At 42.3% G+C, this 20065-nt stretch overlaps 1 protein-coding gene across 2 annotated transcripts; it reads left to right on the top strand.

The window, feature by feature from the left end:
- The first annotated feature begins 3295 nt into the window (after window positions 1–3295).
- cutc (cutC copper transporter homolog (E. coli)) lies at window positions 3296–14822 on the top strand. Of its 2 annotated transcripts, none has more exons than XM_084093298.1 (9): window positions 3296–3388; window positions 4766–4835; window positions 4980–5039; window positions 7330–7539; window positions 11512–11547; window positions 11622–11755; window positions 13233–13260; window positions 13676–13781; window positions 14519–14822. In XM_084093298.1, the coding sequence occupies exons 1-9, from the start codon at window positions 3326–3328 to the stop codon at window positions 14628–14630; spliced, it is 819 nt and encodes a 272-aa protein (XP_083949424.1). In that variant the 5' UTR covers window positions 3296–3325; the 3' UTR covers window positions 14631–14822. The 2 variants fall into 2 exon arrangements, with proteins under 2 accessions (XP_083949424.1, XP_083949425.1); XM_084093299.1 differs by having other exon boundaries at window positions 3361–3487.
- Window positions 14823–20065: the final 5243 nt, after the last annotated feature.

The following is a 20065-nucleotide window of genomic DNA, read 5'->3' as shown; positions in this document are numbered from 1 at the left end:
AGAGACTCCATCAAGAAATTGATTATTTTATGTTTTATTGATAGATTTTTCCCCCTCTCTCTATGTTCGTAGAGTGAGTGTTGCACTTTTGTTCTGAAGTTTGTCAGTTTTAACACGGCCAGTGTTAAACTCAAAGTCAAGTCAAACTCTCATGCATGAGCACAAGCCTTCTTAGATTGCAGAAATCTGAAATACAGAGGATTTACAAGACTATATGAGACATTTTACATCTGATTTAAAATCTGTGATCATGTAAATATTTTAATGAATTTTGGTTGTGGTTTGCTATTGGCTGATCTCATGTGAGTGACAGGTTGCCCCGCCCTCGTCATCAGAGAAGAGATGCTGCAAGAGAAATATATTCTGATTCAAGATTACCAGGAACATCAATTTACAAACACATCTATCTAAATCATCTATCTATCTATCTATCTATCTATAAATTACAGGAACGTCTGTCTATCTGTCTGTGTGTCTGTTATTCGCATATCTCTTGAGCCAGTAGTCCGATGGATTTCAAACTTGACGGGTGTCTTGCTACGGGCACGAGTAAGTGCAGTAACGAGGTAACTCTCCTCTTACCGATCGTGACGGCAAATCCCCATATCCTTACTGTACACCATACCACTTCATTAACTGTATACTACTGTCTACACTGCACTATATGTCATACACTGTTTATACTGCACTACCTGTCTATACCATAGACTGTAAAAAAAGATGGACGACGCCCCTTCGCTCTCTTCCATTGGTGAGTACTGAAGCCGCCAGTGTCCCGATCAAAGGGATCCAGCATCCGGAAAGCGTACCTTCCCCGGGCGCCGCCATTGGTTAGCAAGCCATCACCTGCTGTTAGCATCCCATTGACTCCCATTCATTTGGGCGTCACTTTGACAGCGAATAACTTTACATCTGAGGCGTTTAAAGACTCCATTTATCCATTATTTATTTCTAAAGAAACACGACAATGTATAAAAGGCTCAATTACCTTGTATCTTACGCTATGGCCCCGTAGAAGCAGTTTTTGTAAAAATAGGCTAACGATTGCGTCATAACCACGCGACTCTCTGTCGCACAGTAGAGAGATTACCGTATAGACAGGAGGAGAAGCTCGCAGGCAATCGGGGGGACGTGGAGGCATACAGTCCGATAAAGTCAAGGGAGAAGCCCATAGAGAGTCAAAGTGTCTCCTGCTCCTAGCTCATGGACAGCTCCTACTCACGCTCTCTGTCTCTGCAAGATTCGGAAGGGAATGATTCAGATTTCTCTTGGCACAGCTACTAGAAGACAGACGGGTTGCTCACGTCACATCTACATCGTTAAGCTCAGTTTGAGTCTGCGCAGTACACTCAGCCATCAGGAAGAGAGAGCTTTTAATTGGTCGCTGTGTCCATTTCTTTTACTGTCTATGGTCCCGATATGGCGCTGACATCTTGGAACTTGAGTCTGCGCAGTAGCGATCTCGGGACCAGACCTGCGCTCCGCCCTCAACTCTCGCAGAATGCACTCTCCCTGCACTTTTTTTAAGTGGCCTATGTCAGGGTTGCCAACTCTCACGCATCTGGCGTGACACTCACGCTTTCAGCATCAATCTCACGCTCTCACGCACACGCAAGAAATGTCACGCCAAAATCCACGTTTCTCCCCTCAATCCGTTAATTTTCTGTTGACGACTAGACCACAGCGTATTAATGACAGCAGAGGAGTTTAAGGCACACAGCTGTAACATCTGCCTACAACGTTCTCACTGCAGTTTTCTCTGATCATTGATTCGCTGAAACCTGATACGTCAGTTGCGTGTGAAAAGTTCAGAGAGATTTCAGAGCATAGGTTCGGAGTCGGAGCCACTGATGCGCGTTTGAAAGTTTGGATGACAATCAAGGTAAGCAGATAATAAAATGGTGTGCCTTGACAATTTTCTCCGCGTGCGTGCGCGCACTTAAGTTTTACAGAGTCTCACTCCAGCCAAAGTCCCAAAGTCGGCAACCCTGCTATGTCTGCTCCGTTCCTCCGTTCTGCTCCAATTTGGATGTCTGTTGATTGCAGTACCACAAGAGGCTTGTTCAAATAAAGTAAATACAATCTCTTCAGTCCTCCGAAGATCCCGAAAAAAAGTCTGTTGGTGCTTCAGTGACTACTTCACTCAGAGAACCTGCCAATCGCAGCTGTCTACACCACCGTTTTTATAGCATCACGTAACTAACTAAAAACAAACTTATTTTAAAAACAGACACTTGAACTTGAACAGCAAATGACAGAAACCACCTTTGGAAAAAAGATATTTGAAGTGTAATTTAATTGTTTAGTTGGTCTCACGTTGAATAACACGGGGAGGCGGGGCTTATGACCTATACTAGGACCAGTTACCGGGGGGCGATCGAGACGCTTTGGCTTCACTTTTCAGGGCTTGTGCGGCACGCTTGGTCTATACTGTGTTCACATTGCACTTTTCTGCATTTTTGCACTTCTGGTTAGACACTAAAGCCTTTCATTGTCTCTATATTTGTAATCTGCACAATGACAACAAAGTTGAAACTAATATAAATCTAATCTAATCTAAACTCCTGCTACCTGTACACAGATTATAAATTGTTATGCAACCATTCAATTTTCCATATTTATTGTATGTCATTATGTCAGTATTTGCTTTCTACCATGCACAAATAAAAATGTCACTGAACTTTTGCTGTGTAATTGTAACAATGAGCACTCCAACACACCAAACCAACAATTACTAAAAACAGACACAAAAACTGATTTTGCACGGGCACTGCACTAGTTCATACTAAAAGCCAAAAAAAAACTTTCATTTTGATTTCATGGGGACTTTAATGTTGTTATATTAATATCCTAATTAATTTTCAAAACTTTAGCAAACGTTCTGGGAAAGTTTTCTCAAAGCTGTGAACGAACGTTCTAATAGCCTAACGATAATATAACTTTTAGTTATCTAGTCTCTAATGGCGTTCCCAAAACGTTAGCACAAAAACGATATTTATCGTTCATGGAAAGTTTTAGCTGTAACGTTATGTTAATTTTTCAAATGTTGCTACTTCAGAACATTCAGAGAAGATTCAAAGGTAACATTCCCAAAATGTTTGCAGAATGAATGGAATGTGTGCTTAATGTTCTTAATATAGGAACTTAACTTAATGGGAACGTTAGTAAAAAGTTATAAGAAGTTCAGTCTTTTGTTATAATAACAACTGTTTGTCACTGATTATGTGCTTTTGACGCAACGCGACGCGCCTAAACAGAGTTGTCCACACTCACTCACTCACGAGCAGCAGGACGTCTCTGCACGTATACAGTGCTGTATCTCGACATGTGTGAATCTCGCGAGAGTTTGACCGTGAGAAACGCTTCCGGCGCTGGACGCTCTCGCGAGGTAACAGAGAACACGATCGGTCATTACATGTGAAACAAACACGAGCATTTCATGATTTCAGTAATAATACATTAACGTGACATTTAAGGAGGCATTGAAGTATGTATGACATTTTAACACGCTTGTATCATTTGCTTCTATTTGATTTTCCAAATGTTCCAAACCCCCATAAAGCCGTACAGTATGGCAGCTGATGAAGTAGTTTCAGTGCTACTGGTGTCTGATTTACCGAACGCTTGTGGATCACCGAATCCCCTTTCTCTCTCTGACGGCCGGTTAACCCGATCCGTAGACTCCAATGCTGAACTGACATTAGAGAGTCCGAGTCGTTGTGTCTAAACCTAGTGGGAGAAGAATATAGTGATTGACAATGTTTCTGAAATGTCTACTTTTCTTGTCGTGATTAAAACACTATTTAAAAGGATACGATAATGTTATCTAGTACAAACTTATTTTTACTCGCAGTTCAACGTTCTCTGAATGTCTATTTGTAAAGAACGTTGGAATAGCAAAAGTCAACAACATAATAATTAATGATGTTGTTCTAAGGACATTTTCTGTCAACATAGAGAATATTTAAGTGTAATTAATATCATAAAAAAAGTTTCGAAAATGTTGTTGTTTGAAATAAGAAATACGTCAACGTTATGAGAACGTTCCTCAAGTAAATAAACATCATCAAGATGTTCCGAGAATGTTGTTCTAAGAATGTTTTCACTCAACGTTACGAGAACGTTCCTCAAGTAAAATCATTAAAATGTTTCAAGAATGTTGTTCTAATAACGTTTTCTCTCAGCATCATGAAAATGCATATCAAATATTATTAATATAAGAATGTTCTATAAATGTAGAACGTTTCACATGTGGGAATGTGACTGGGAATGTTGCAGCATCAGATCAGGCTTAACCCTTGATGTTGTCATTACAGAGCATATTATTATATTGTAATATTTTTTTATTTAGAATCCTATTCACAGTTTTATGTTTCCATATGTATTGTGATTTTTATAACAGTTCCTGTGTGAATACATACAGTCAGACCACAATTTATTCAGACACCTTCAACATTTCTCACATTATCACAGTTCATTCGCTATAGCTATAAATATGAGCAGAACTCAGAGTTATGAACTCAGTTGATATTTGACTGGTTTTGTCCGTCCTTCTGTTAGACTGTCTCACACATGAATTATGTTGAATATCTGTCAGCTGTTAAATTTAACTACACAATTAGATAATACCAGTTTAGCTCAACCAATCACCAAGCAATGCTTCATTGTGTTCAGTCTGTGTGTAAAAAGAGTGTTTTTGTGGTGTAATATGCAGCTTGTGTGTCAGTTTTGCAGTGTAAAGCCAGCAGGTGTGTGTGTGTTTCAGATGTGTGACGGACTCCTGATGGAGGTGTGTGTGGACTCGGTCGAGTCAGCCGTAAACGCAGAGAGGGGAGGTACAAGTTCACACACATTCTTGAATATAGATTCATCAGATATTTCATCAGATTGGTGGCGTTGAACATTGCACATTTCTGTCGAGTGTTTTGTAAGTGTTTTTTGGGCAGCTGTCTTGTGTTATCGTGTGTGTGTGTGTTCAGGAGCGGGACGTATCGAGCTCTGCTGTAACCTGCTGGAGGGAGGGACGACGCCCAGTACAGGTCAAGACACACACACACACACACACACACACACACACACACACACACCTGAGACTTCAATACCACATTCTGCCATGAGTTCAGAGGGGTTCTTTAAACCACAGACAATAAAGAGGACATACTCTGCTTTTCTCCATCGTCATCTGTCTTCAGTGTGTGATGTTGCTGTTTGATCATGAAGAAGCTGCAGATCTTCTCTATATCAGTGTCAGTGTTTCTGAACTCCTGAAACGCCTCCATTCTTGAGTTTCTTCCGGGAACGAACACGTCACAATATTCCTCATTATAATAATTCATACGCAGAATAAAGGGGCGGGGCCTGGTTGAGTTAGTTAGTAGTGTGTTAAACTGGCGGTTATGGTAAGGGGCGGGACATTTCCCAAACACACTCGAAGCGCTCGACCAATCACAACACACTGCTCCAGCCGACCAATCACAACACACTGATCCAGCCGACCAATCACAACATGAAATTAATTAGTTAATGAAAACAAAGCTTTTTGAAAACTCTCCAAAGTGGATAAATTTGAAAATGCTGTTTTCGTGTTGTATATGGACTGCGAAACCGGAGGAATTTAAAAACGATGACGTGAGTTTAGTCATGTGACTCATATTGTACCAATAGATATTCATGTTTATACCGTATTGTGCCTGTTGTGTGCTGTTCACTTTCACACAGTTGCTAAAATATGTTCCTTCACACACTCTTCATATCACAGTCCTGCAAGCATGACAGAAGATGTCCTCGTATTCGCTGTCCTGCGGTGAAACACGAGAGCAGTTTCAGACCGAACGTAGAGTGAGTGAGAGCGATCTGAGAGGACGCGATCTGGACGATCAGTGATGACTGAGTTTTTCAAAAGTTTCTCATCCACACTGAAACGTCTAAAATGCTAGTGTGTGTGTGTGTGTGTGTGCTCAGGTCTGCTGCAGGTGGTGTGTGTGGGTCCCGGTGTACGTGATGATCCTCTGTGTGTGTGTGTGTTTATGTTTGTGTGTGTGTGTGTGTGTGTGTGTGTGCAGGTCTGCTGCAGGTGGTGAAGGAGAACGTGCGGGTCCCGGTGTACGTGATGATCCTCAGTGTGTGTGTGTGTGTGTGTGTGTGTGTGTGTGTGTGTGTGTACAGGTGGTGAAGGAGAACGTGCGGGTCCCGGTGTACGTGATGATCCTCAGTGTGTGTGTGTGTGTGTGTGTGTGTGCAGGTCTGCTGCAGGTGGTGAAGGAGAACGTGCGGGTCCCGGTGTACGTGATGATCCTCAGTGTGTGTGTGTGTGTGTGTGTGTGTGCAGGTCTGCTGCAGGTGGTGAAGGAGAACGTGCGGGTCCCAGTGTACGTGATGATCCTCAGTGTGTGTGTGTGTGTGTGTGTGTGTGTGTGTGTGTGTGTGTGCAGGTCTGCTGCAGGTGGTGAAGGAGAACGTGCGGGTCCCGGTGTACGTGATGATCCTCAGTGTGTGTGTGTGTGTGTGTGTGTGTGTGTGCAGGTCTGCTGCAGGTGGTGAAGGAGAACGTGCGGGTCCCGGTGTACGTGATGATCCTCAGTGTGTGTGTGTGTGTGTGTGTGTGTGCAGGTCTGCTGCAGGTGGTGAAGGAGAACGTGCGGGTCCCGGTGTACGTGATGATCCCTAGTGTGTGTGTGTGTGTGTGTGTGTGTGTGTGTGTGTGTGCAGGTCTGCTGCAGGTGGTGAAGGAGAACGTGCGGGTCCCGGTGTACGTGATGATCCCTAGTGTGTGTGTGTGTGTGTGTGTGTGTGCAGGTCTGCTGCAGGTGGTGAAGGAGAACGTGCGGGTCCCGGTGTACCTGATGATCCCTAGTGTGTGTGTGTGTGTGTGTGTGTGTGTGCAGGTCTGCTGCAGGTGGTGAAGGAGAACGTGCGGGTCCCGGTGTACGTGATGATCCTCAGTGTGTGTGTGTGTGTGTGTGTGTGTGTGCAGGTCTGCTGCAGGTGGTGAAGGAGAACGTGCGGGTCCCGGTGTACGTGATGATCCTCAGTGTGTGTGTGTGTGTGTGTGTGTGTGTGTGTGTGCAGGTCTGCTGCAGGTGGTGAAGGAGAACGTGCGGGTCCCGGTGTACGTGATGATCCTCAGTGTGTGTGTGTGTGTGTGTGTGTGTGTGTGTGTGTGTGTGTGCAGGTGGTGAAGGAGAACGTGCGGGTCCCGGTGTACGTGATGATCCTCAGTGTGTGTGTGTGTGTGTGTGTGTGTGTGTGTGCAGGTGGTGAAGGAGAACGTGCGGGTCCCGGTGTACGTGATGATCCTCAGTGTGTGTGTGTGTGTGTGTGTGTGTGCAGGTCTGCTGCAGGTGGTGAAGGAGAACGTGCGGGTCCCGGTGTACGTGATGATCCGGCCCCGTGGAGGAGACTTCATGTACTCGCAATGGGAGGTGGAGGTGATGAAGAGGGACGTGGAGCTGATGAAGAGTCACCGGGCCGACGGGCTGGTGTTCGGGGCGCTGACGGCAGACGGCCGAGTGGACACTGAGCTCTGCGAGGAGCTGATGGGTAAAACATGACCGCAGCTTCACTGAAGCCTGAGTCTCTGGGTTACTTTGGTCCGGACCAAAGAGGAAAAGTCGTTTTTTAAGGACTGATGAATGAATGGATAGATCAATGGATGAATGGAATGATGGATGGATAACTAAATGAATGGATGAATGAAACAATGAATAGATGGATGAATGGAAGGAAGGATGGATGAATGAATGTATGGATGGATGAATGGATGGAAGGATTGATGAATAAATAAATGGATGGATGAATGAATGAATGAATGGAAGGATTGATGGATGGATGAATGGAAGGATTGATGAATGGAAGGATGAATGGAAGGATTGATGAATAAATAAATGGATGGATGAATGAATGAATGGAAGGATGGATGATTGAATGTATGGATTGATGAATGGATGGAAGGATTGATGAATAAATAAATGGATGGATGAATGAATGAATGAATGGAAGGATTGATGGATGGATGAATGGAAGGATTGATGGTTGGATGAATGGAAGGATTGATGAATGGAAGGACGGATGAATGGACGGATGGATGGAAGGATGATGAATGGAAGGATGGATGAATGGAAGGATGGATGGAAGGATGAATGGATGGATGAATGGAAGGATGAATGGATGGATGAATGGAAGGATTGATGGATGGATGAATGGAAGGATTGATGGTTGGATGAATGGAAGGATTGATGAATGTATGGATTGATGAATGAATGGATGGATGGAAGGATGATGGATGGAAGGATGGATGAATGGAAGGATGGATGGAAGGATGGATGAATGGAAGGATGGATGAATGGACGGATGGATGGAAGGATGATGAATGGAAGGATGATGAATGGAAGGATGGATGGATGGAAGGATGGATGGAAGGATGGATGAATGGAAGGATGGATGAGTGGACGGATGAATGGAAGGATGGATGAATGGAAGGATGGATGGAAGGATGGATGAATGGAAGGATTGATGAATGAATGGATGGATGGAAGGATGATGAATGGAAGGATGGATGGATGGAAGGATGGATGAATGGAGGGATGGATGGATGAATGAATGGAAGGATGGATGAATGGAAGGATGGATGAGTGGACGGATGGATGAATGGAAGGATAGATGGATGGATGAATGGACGGATGGATGAATGGACGGATGAATGGAAGGATGGATGAATGGAAGGATGAATGGAAGGATGGATGAATGGACGGATGAATGGAAGGATGGATGAATGGACGGATGAATGGAAGGATGGATGAATGGAAGGATGAATGGAAGGATGGATGAATGGACGGATGGATGAATGGACGGATGAATGGAAGGATGGATGAATGGAAGGATGAATGGAAGGATGGATGGACGGATGAATGGATGGATGGATGAATGGACGGATGGATGAATGGACGGATGAATGGAAGGATGGATGAATGGACGGATGAATGGAAGGATGGATGAATGGACGGATGAATGGAAGGATGGATGAATGGACGGATGAATGGAAGGATGGATGAATGGACGGATGAATGGAAGGATGGATGAATGGAAGGATGGATGAATGGACGGATGGATGAATGGACGGATGGATGAATGGACGGATGAATGGAAGGATGGATGGATGGAAGGATGGATGGATGGAAGGATGGATGAATGGAAGGATGGGTGAATGGACGGATGGATGAATGGACGGATGAATGGAAGGATGGATGGAAGGATGGATGAATGGAAGGAAGAATGGAAGGATGGATGGACGGATGAATGGAAGGATGGATGAATGGAAGGATGGATGAATGGACGGATGAATGGAAGGATGGATGAATGGAAGGATGGATTAATGGAAGGATGAATGGAAGGATGGATGAATGGACGGATGAATGGAAGGATGAATGGAAGGATGAATGGAAGGATGGATGGACGGATGAATGGATGAATGGAAGGATGGATGAATGGACGGATGAATGGAAGGATGGATGAATGGATGAATGGAAGGATGGATGGAAGGATGGATGAATGGAAGGATGAATGGAAGGATGGATGAATGGAAGGATGAATGGAAGGATGGATGGAAGGATGGATGAATGGAAGGATGAATGGAAGGATGGATGAATGGAAGGATGAATGGAAGGATGGATGAATGGACGGATGAATGGAAGGATGGATGGAAGGATGGATGAATGGATGGATGGATGAATGGAAGGATGAATGGATGGATGGATGAATGGAAGGATGAATGGAAGGATGGAAGGATGGATGAATGGACGGATGAATGGAAGGATGGATGAATGGACGGATGAATGGAAGGATGGATGGAAAGATGGATGAATGGAAGGATGAATGGAAGGATGGAAGGATGGATGAATGGAAGGATGAATGGAAGGATGGATGAATGGAAGGATTAATGGAAGGATGGATGAATGGACGGATGGATGAATGGACGGATGAATGGAAGGATGGATGGATGGAAGGATGGATGAATGGAAGGATGGATGGAAGGATGGGTGAATGGACGGATGGATGAATGGACGGATGAATGGAAGGATGGATGGAAGGATGGATGAATGGAAGGATGAATGGAAGGATGGATGGACGGATGAATGGAAGGATGGATGAATGGAAGGATGGATGAATGGACGGATGAATGGAAGGATGGATGAATGGAAGGATGAATGGAAGGATGGATTAATGGAAGGATGAATGGAAGGATGGATGAATGGACGGATGAATGGAAGGATGGATGGAAGGATGGATGAATGGAAGGATGAATGGAAGGATGGATGGACGGATGAATGGATGGATGGATGAATGGAAGGATGAATGGAAGGATGGATGAATGGACGGATGAATGGAAGGATGGATGAATGGAAGGATGGATGGAAGGATGGATGAATGGAAGGATGAATGGAAGGATGGATGGACGGATGAATGGATGGATGGATGAATGGAAGGATGAATGGAAGGATGGATGAATGGACGGATGAATGGAAGGATGGATGAATGGAAGGATGAATGGAAGGATGGATGAATGGACGGATGAATGGACGGATGAATGGAAGGATGGATGAATGGAAGGATGAATGGAAGGATGGATGGACGGATGAATGGATGGATGGATGAATGGAAGGATGAATGGAAGGATGGATGAATGGACGGATGAATGGAAGGATGGATGAATGGAAGGATGAATGGAAGGATGGATGAATGGACGGATGAATGGATGGATGGATGAATGGAAGGATGGATGAATGGACGGATGGATGAATGGAAGGATGAATGGAAGGACGGATGGACGGATGAATGGATGGATGGATGAATGGAAGGATGAATGGAAGGATGGATGAATGGACGGATGAATGGAAGGATGGATGAATGGACGGATGAATGGATGGATGGATGAATGGAAGGATGGATGAATGGAAGGATGAATGGAAGGATGGATGAATGGACGGATGAATGGATGGATGGATGAATGGAAGGATGGATGAATGGACGGATGGATGAATGGAAGGATGAATGGAAGGACGGATGAATGGATGGATGGATGAATGGAAGGATGAATGGAAGGATGGATGAATGGACGGATGAATGGAAGGATGAATGGAAGGATGGAAGGATGGATGAATGGACGGATGAATGGAAGGATGGATGAATGGATGGATGGAAGGATGGATGAATGGACAGATGTGTATCACTGGATTGGTTTTGTATGATTACAGAGTTCTATCATTTGAGCATATTTCCAAATCTCTTGCAAAATTTCCAAGTTTTATCTGCAATTTTAACTGATCATTTCTTTCCCCAATGTTGTCAGAGAGAAAATGTTTTTATTTTATTTTAAAAATTATTTTTTCTTTTACCAATTATTTTAAATTATTCCAAAGTAAATTCTTATATGTTGGAATGTGAACATATCATGTTTTAGTAATGCATATATTAATCTCGCACCCGTCGGATGCCTCATCTCTGCTCTCTCCACAGCGGCGTGTCGACCTTTACCCGTGACATTCCACAGAGGTAAACCTGCATTTACTGCATTACACGATGATGAATGTGTAATAAACAACAGTAACAGGTCCCGTGTCCTTCAGCCTTCGATATGGTCCACGATCCAGTGGTGGCGCTGGAGGCTGTGGTCTCGCTGGGCTTCGAGAGGATTCTGACCAGTGGCTGTGACAGCTCTGCTCTGGAAGGCTTACCTGTGATCAAACGACTGGTGGAACAGGTGACACACACTCTAAGATAAATGCAAATTTCTTTTTTAAATATTAGCAAAAATCGAATTACATTCAAATTCTAAAAGCAATACTTAAAGGTGCTGTATGTAACTTTCTCACTCTACTAAAGCATAAAAATACCATAATATGTTTGTATATATTGAGGAATCATGCTGAGTTCACATTAGGGCTGTCACTTCTGTGAAAAAATCCCGTTTGATTTTTGAGACATAAGTGTTCATTGAATCGACTGTAAAACCGATTTTCCATGTCTAAAGACGTTTCCATTTTAAACGCCAAATATGGGCAAATCCACAGACAACTAACAGGCATTAGGACGAACGTAAAGAGGGCGCTTGAGACGCACAAGTCAGCAAATATTCCTGATAATTTATTGGTGTGAAGTTTCGTGCACAATGACAAACAGGAGTGCAACATTCTCGAAAAACAGTAAGCAGAGCGGACAGCCATAACATCAGTGAACAACATCACTGCAGTCTTCACCATGGCTGTGTTTACGATAAGAAATCTCAAACAAATTTCTCCTGTGTAGGCGATTGTAGACCGTGACCGAATCTGCATCTGTGTGCATGAGACTGTCTGCATACCGGCAGAATTCACATGTTTGTAGTAAAGAGACACAGAAGTATAATCTGCTGTTATGTGTGTGTGTCAGAGCCTGCAGTCGCTGTGTGACGCGCGTTCGCTGCGGCGTATCGTGACGAGCTGGACGCGCTCCGAGAGAAGACCGTTAAAATCGATTCCCTATTTTCGTTTTCGAAACTTGCGTTGGTTGGTCCGATCGATTGTGCAATCGGTTTTCCAACGTAAACTGACAGCCCTAGTTCACACACTCGCTTCTCTGAAGAACACTTCTACAGTTATTTTACTTTGAGATGTGTGTTTCCAGGCTGGAATGTTTGTTATTGTTTTGATCTGTGATACTGCACGTTGCCAATTTACCAATTTTCATTGTCCATTGCGCCCGTTCCTGTTGCGTGTCTTCAATCTGGCAACCCGTGTGAGGCTGGAGAAACGACAAGCTCCCATATTTTGATTTTGGACTGCGGGATCTGTTTCAACCACTAGCTGTCATTCTTACAGACTGCACCTTTAATGTTAGAGGATAAAAGTACTGCGTTGTCTCCTGTGTCCACAAGAGGGTGCAAGCGAGCAAATATAAACCAAATCAAATCATCATGGCTTTTGCATTCCATTGTGCAGTTTTTTTTCTAATTTTTATTTGACAGCCCTAATGAAGACGTTCAGTAGAAGGTATAATTTTATGCATCAGTTTCATCCTTCGATGGCGATCAACCAGAGGCATGAAGGCTGTCCCAAAACGCATAAGTAAATCATAGAGTGGCTTTATGACTAGTGCGCTGAAGTTATGAATTGATATTTTGACTTGTTTGCATTATATTATTTTTCCTTTTATGACAAAACGTTCCAACTGTAATGCATTTTCTCTCTTCACTCTAACAGGCAAAAGGCAGAATAGCAATAATGCCAGGTATGTTAAATCTAGTTCCTTATTAATAACACCTGCAGTGTCCAGACGAGCTCCTGCTGATATATGTGTGTGTGTGTGTGAGTTTGTTTTCATGACAACTGAGGACATTTTTATGATAACACACCTGCAAATGAGGACACTCGGGAAAATAGGTGATATATGAGGACATTTTGGGTGTCCTCATTTTTCAAATGGCTTTAAAAACATACTAAGCAGTGTTTTTTTTTTATGTAAAAATGCAGAATGTTTCCTGTGATGGGTAGGTTTAGGGATAGGGGCAGTGTAAGGGGATAGAATATACAGTTTGTACAGTATAAAAACCATTACGCCTATGGAATGTCCTCACAAATCACATAAACATGGCTGTGTGTGTGTGTGTGTGTGTGTGTGTGTGTGTGTGTGTGTGTGTGTGCAGGCGGGGGGATCACCGAGAGAAACCTTCAGAGGATCCTCGAGGGCTCGGGCGCTCAGGAGTTCCACTGCTCCGCTCGATCCAGCAAAGACTCCAGCATGAAGTTCAGGTGTTCATCTCTACTCTCTCTGTCCACAACAACATTCAAACGCCCGAGTTTTGCTCTCAAAACTTGATCTATGGACACTCTAGTGTCTGTAATGTAAAATAAGTGCATTTTAAGTGCAATTGCATTTTAGGAGTTTTAAGAGCTGAATGTTCTGAAGACCAATGAATTTAAATGTTTTTTTTTTCCAGTCGTTAATGATAAAGATTAATGAGAAGGATTGGTTACACTTTATTTTAATGTGTCCATGTTACAGTGTTATTATGCATTTAAGCACTGAGTGAGTAATAATATTTAGATACATGTACTTACTATAGATTTGGAGTTAGGATTGAGGTTTGGTTTAGGGTTAGTTACATGTAATTAGGCATAATTTATAGTTATTACTACAGTAACTGCATGTAACGTGTAACAAGGACACTGTAAAAGGGTTACCGAAGGATTTTAAAGATTTCTACCCGATTAGCATAACTACACAAATGTATCGGAAACACTGTACAATAAGGTTTAATTTGTTAAGATTAGTCCCTTAAAACTCATCTTTAATAATCAATTTCATTTACATTCAACTATTCCAGGTCTAGAAATCACAATTTTAAAGTTTCACTATCTCTTACTAAATCCGGGTTTTCTAAGATTGTGGGAACTGTTGTTGAGAGGTTGAATTATCTTGAAGTTTAGTTGTTTTAACTTATTTTAATGCTTTGTAAGGACTCTTTTTGTGTATTGTTTCTCTGTAGGAATTGTAACGTCAGTATGGGAGGCTCTCTGTCCGTACCAGAATATGCAGTAAAAGTGGCTGACGTGACTAAAGTACGAACACTGAACGCCATCGCGAGGAACACGCTCTAGCGTCCGTGGAGGATCCTTCAACACTCCTGTGCAGCGACACAAGAGCCAAACTCTTCTACTTCTTCTATAAGGAAATTACTGTGAAACTGCTCTGTAACGATTTAAAACCACAGTTTTAGATGTCAAGATCTGCGTAGCTTTTGACATTGTGATGATTTGCAGGTGTGAAATAAAATCTCCCCATACTTTTGATTCTCTTTGTAAATAGAAATGTTCTCGCACTCTTGATGATGAGGATGATGATGTCACAGTGGCCACACAACACTATACATCGAGGCAATCACTTTTCAACACACTTTTTAAACTTTTTTGTTTGTTACCTAGAAATTATTGACTACAAACTGTACAGAGGTGTGTGAACATAACTAGATGTGAATTATATCAGACCAGATTAAGTCTGTGTTCACACTTGGCTGGTTTGGTTGAATGAAAACGATTTGAATAAATGTGAACGCTGCCATCTGAACCAAACAAGCGGACCGAGACCTTTTCAACTTACAAACGAACTCTGGTATAGTTCGACTGAAATGTGAACTCAGACCAATAACCAAAAACAGGTTGTGATGTCTCAAGACGTGACCCTAAAATGTACACTGGCAGAAAATCACATCCTCCCTTCAGTAAGTAATAATAATCACAGCTAGTAAAAAGTATGTTCTACAGGGCTTAAAGTATTCCGGCACCGTGCCGGATCTCCGGCGTGCGGCCATGGGAAAAAAAAATATATATTTGGGAACTCCCATGCGGTTTTTCACCTACCAATCATATGAGAGGAACGCAGCTCTAACTAACCTTACAAGCCTATCAGAAGCAGAGCAGGGCGGGTCCTGGCAACATTAGGCAAAGGCAAAAGACCGTAACTTGGTTTTTGGTCGAAAATGAGTTATTTTTGGCACATTCAAGACCTCCTTTATCATGTGGATAAGTATCTTGAGTCAATTCTGTTGTTTTTTCAAGAAAATAATGGGTTGTCTTAACAGTAACTTCCAAAAGCCCATGAGAAACCAAGGCAGAACACCGTAACGGAACGCTCAAACGGAGTTACGGTACCCTGCCCAATATGAAGTTACTCATCATCAACTTTTCCAGACTCATGGTCCATTCAGAAGGCACAGACATAACATGTAACATACATTAAAAAGAGAAAGATTAACATATACAAAGAGATAAAAACAGAAGAAACTACAATACTACACTTATACCAGTGTTTCCATAGTGATGATTGGTATCACTAATCCCAGGATTTACTAGCAGCATAACAATGCTGTTCTGGGAGTCGTTCAGGCGACAAATGAAGTTGTAGATGAGTCTCCTCAATAATGCCTGAAAGGTGCTGACCCCTGCATTACAAATCAGGTCACTTGCACTAGAGCACCTGGGTTTGTTGAGAAGTATCCTCATACAGTCATTATAAGCAACCTTAAGCTTCTGCATACTTGCCTTTTTAAACTTAGTCCATAAAGGAGCAGTATACAAAGGAGTGCAATATGCTTTAAACAGGCTAATTTTGACGTCATCCGTGCACATGTGGAGTTTTCTTACCAGCATGTTAGCTTGGGCATATAATATGCGACGCTGCCTGTATAAATCCTCATCTGCAGATAACTGATCTGTAATGCAATGACCCAGATATTTAATTTTATTACAGACACTCATCACTTGTCCTGACAGATAAAAGTCTGGAAAACAAAGATCTTTGTCCACTTTTGTCCTACATATCAATACAGCACTCTTTTTGGCATTATCCAACACATCATATTTCACCCCATATTCAGAGCAGATATTCAGAAAACCAGCACTGCTGGGAGAGAAAATGGCCAAATCATCAGCATACAAAAAATTATTAACCAAGGTGTTGCCAATCATACAACCTGTTTTGCATCTTGATAATTGGTTGGATAACTCATCCAAGTAGAAGTTGAAGAGAGCTGGTGAGAGGGCACCCCTTTGGCTCAGTTTTTCAAATAGCTTATGATGATTGACTCTGTCGAAGGCCTTAGAAGCATAAATAAACCCATTTATCATGGATGAATTCTGCCTTATGTACCCATGTGTTGCCTCCTTCAAAGCATAGATACACAAATCAGTACCAAACTTAGCTTTAAAGCCAAATTGATTATCAGTGGTACCAATAAAAGGACCTAGACGATCAAGCAAAATCCTTTCCAGTACTTTAGATATCACACTGGCTAGGGCTATTGGCCTATAATTGTCCAAACTCCCAACTTTGCCAGCCTTGTCCTTGGTGACAGGCACAAGAGTAACAGACAACATAGATTCAGGTAGCAGACCATGGGTCATGAATCCAGAAAAGCAAATGGCAAGCAGTACTGCCACCTTATAGTCCAGTCGTTTTAAGCCAAAATGGGGGTCAACCTTGAACAAATTGCAACAGAAGCAAATTCAACTGATTTTGTATCCTCAATATGTCCTGAGTAAGGAAAAAGACCCAAATATAGTCTATTCATACGCCTATTCATTCTTTTTCTTACGTGAATAGGGTAAAAATTGTAACCTTTAGATATCACCATGAAAATTACTGAGTTGATTACTTATATCAAGACAAACAAAAAAATGTATTACAAGTTTTTTGAAATTGTTTGTTAACATGGACAAACGGTGCATAATCTAATTACATATGTGCTAATTTGCATAAATACCACAACAGATCTAAACATTGGGTCTTGCCAGGTGAAAATGTCTTGTTGAATCTTGTTGATACATAACAGTAAAATACTTAATGTTAAGGTCTGAATGAACCCATTTAGGATACCCATGAGCATTAATACATAGAGGCAGGAAGAAGTACTTTAGAAACCAGCCTTTATTAATTATTATTGCAGAGATGGGGTTTGGGGCTGGGTCTGTGGGACTGTTTCTGGGGGACGAGTCTGAGGGAAGAACAGGAGACAATGGTAAGGAGAATGCAGAAGACAAAAGGTAAGTAAGTGAATCCCTAGAAACAGTCCCACAGACCCAGCCCCAAACCCCATCTCTGCAATAATAATTAATAAAGGCTGGTTTCTAAAGTACTTCTTCCTGCCTCTGTATTAATGCTCATGGGTAGCCTAAATGAGTTCCAGTCAGACCTTAACATTACACAGTAATGATTGCCTACACCAAACACTGATCCCTAAACCTACCCGTCATTGTAACCTTAACCAATGAAATTAGCTGCAGGGTGGGATTTCCACTTAACTGGTTTGCGCCCAGTGGTATTTTTTTTAGAAAGATTAAAAATACGGGAGAAATACGGGAAAATATTTAAACGGGATGATAGTGGGATAGAAAGGTAAAATACGTGAGAATCCCGGGAAAAACGGGAGGGTTGACAGGTATGGTCAGCATAGCGTAGTAGGCATGGCAGAGCCGCCTCTGAGCTTTAGTGCTTAGATTGTTTGTTAGTTTGAGAACAAGCAAGCATTGGTCAGCATGGCGTAGTCGGCATGGCATCCCCATAGTGTCAGAAGCTGACACTGTGTAGAAGTTCCCTCGAAAGGGAACATCTATGGTTATAGTATGTAACCCCGGTTCTTTGAGAAAGGGTACGAGACACTGTGTTTTCCTTCAGACAATACGAATCTGATGACGTGTTCTCAGGCGCCCTTCTTATATGCTGGGGCGCTAGGGGTGTGAACCGACACTGATCTCACGGTTCGGTTCGATTACGATTATCATGTCATCGATTCAGTTCAATTCGATATCACGATGCACTGCATCCTCAATTTTAAATTTTACTTCAAAAGTGATGTGTACGCGCGCGTGTGTGTGTGTGTGTGTGTGTGTGTGTGCTCGCCTGTTCGGGAAGTCGCAGTGTACAGTCAAGGTACAGTCTGCATCACTGTATGCTCTTATTCCCAGTGTCTCATTACAATTTCTGTAACACAGTTCTTTGTCAAGTGTACCTTTAAGATACCTCAGTACATGTTTAACTGTGGACCATTGCTCAACAGTTGGCTCTGTGAAATATTGTGACAGTTTGCTTACAACAAAACTTATATCAGCTCTAGTACAGATGGACAAATAGATGAGGCTTCCCACTGCCTCTCTATATTTTTTCACATCAATCATCTTTTCGGCATCATTAGTATAGTCAAGTTTTTGTTCACAAGGAGTCGATCTAGGTTTGCAATCCTGCATGTTAAACCTTTGCAATATTTTTGTCACATATTTTGCTTGTGACATTCTCACACAGTTGTCACTCTGGTTAAAATCAACACCTAAAAAATGCCTTAATTTGCCCAAGTCTTTCATTTGGAATCTTTCAGTAAACATGTCCTTCACACGTCTAAGAACATTTTCATCACTTGCCACAATCAACAAATCATCAACCCATATTACAATGATCACTTTTTCATTGGCTGTTTCCCATGTATACACACAATAGTCAGCTTGATTCTGCACAAAGTGTTTTTTGGTCAAGTACTCATGTAGTACCTTGTTCCAGTTTCTGCCCGATTGTTTTAACCCATACAATGACCTTTCCAATTTACAAACCAATTTTTCATTTGTGCCAGATTTTACTTCATAACCCTCTGGCTGTTCCATGTAAATTTCGTGATCTATTGGTGCGTTCAGGTAGGCAGTTTTTACATCCATGTGGTGCAAAATCAGATTTTCTTGTACTGCTTTTTGTATTATCACTCGGATACTTGTCAAGTTAGCCGTAGGGGAAAAAGTCTCTTCATAATCGACACCTCTCTTCTGGCTGTATCCCTTGGCTACATAACGTGCTTTGCACTTTTCAGATCCATCTATGTTATTCTTAATCGCATAAACCCATCTACCCCCCACTGCTTTCTTACCTTCAGGCAAACTACTTAGGGTAAATGTGTGGTTTTCTCTAAGTGACTGCATCTCCTCATCCATTGCAGTGACCCACTCTTTTGATCTGTCCGAGGTTACAGCTTCTGTGAAAGTTACAGGTATATTACATGCCACTCTATAACAGTAATCTATGTTGATCTGCACCTGATCAGTTTCCTCATCAGATGCCTGTTGAGAAACATAGTCATGGAGATAGTCTGGCCTCTTCCTCACTCTAGAAGGGTATCTTGGAGGCTCAGGCATAGCTTCAACTGATTGGGTCTGAGGACTACTACTCAGTTCCTCCTCTTTGACTGAAACCTGGTCACTTGCTAGACTTGAATTTACATCCTGCCTAGTTCTATTGGCTTTCTGCTTCAGAACATCATCATCATCATCATCAATGCTAGTCTGAGTCTGTTGCTCAACACAGGTCTTAGAAAGAAACTTAACTAACCTGTGCTTTTGTACTTTCCTGCTGTCAGGGAAATAGAGAATGTATGCTGGACTGCTTTTATCATAACCAATAAAAACGCCCTTTTCACATCTTGGATCCAGCTTTCTTTTATCTTGTTTATAAGCAAAACACTCTGAACCAAACTTTTGCATCCTGGCAAGATTGGGCCGTC

This window comes from Abramis brama (genome assembly GCF_963993115.1).
Source record: "Abramis brama genome assembly, chromosome: 19".
Classification (NCBI taxonomy): domain Eukaryota; kingdom Metazoa; phylum Chordata; class Actinopteri; order Cypriniformes; family Leuciscidae; genus Abramis; species Abramis brama.
This window is presented reverse-complemented; position numbering and strand designations above follow the sequence as displayed.

Bases quoted from the DNA above. Each gene is read 5' to 3' on its own strand.
- cutc (XM_084093298.1), top strand. From the start codon at position 3,326: ATGTGTGAATCTCGCGAGAGTTTGACCGTGAGAAACGCTTCCGGCGCT. The intron at 4,836-4,979 runs GTACAAGTTCAC...GTGTGTGTTCAG, and splicing joins CGTAAACGCAGAGAGGGGAG to GAGCGGGACGTATCGAGCTC. The intron at 11,548-11,621 runs GTAAACCTGCAT...CGTGTCCTTCAG, and splicing joins ACCCGTGACATTCCACAGAG to CCTTCGATATGGTCCACGAT.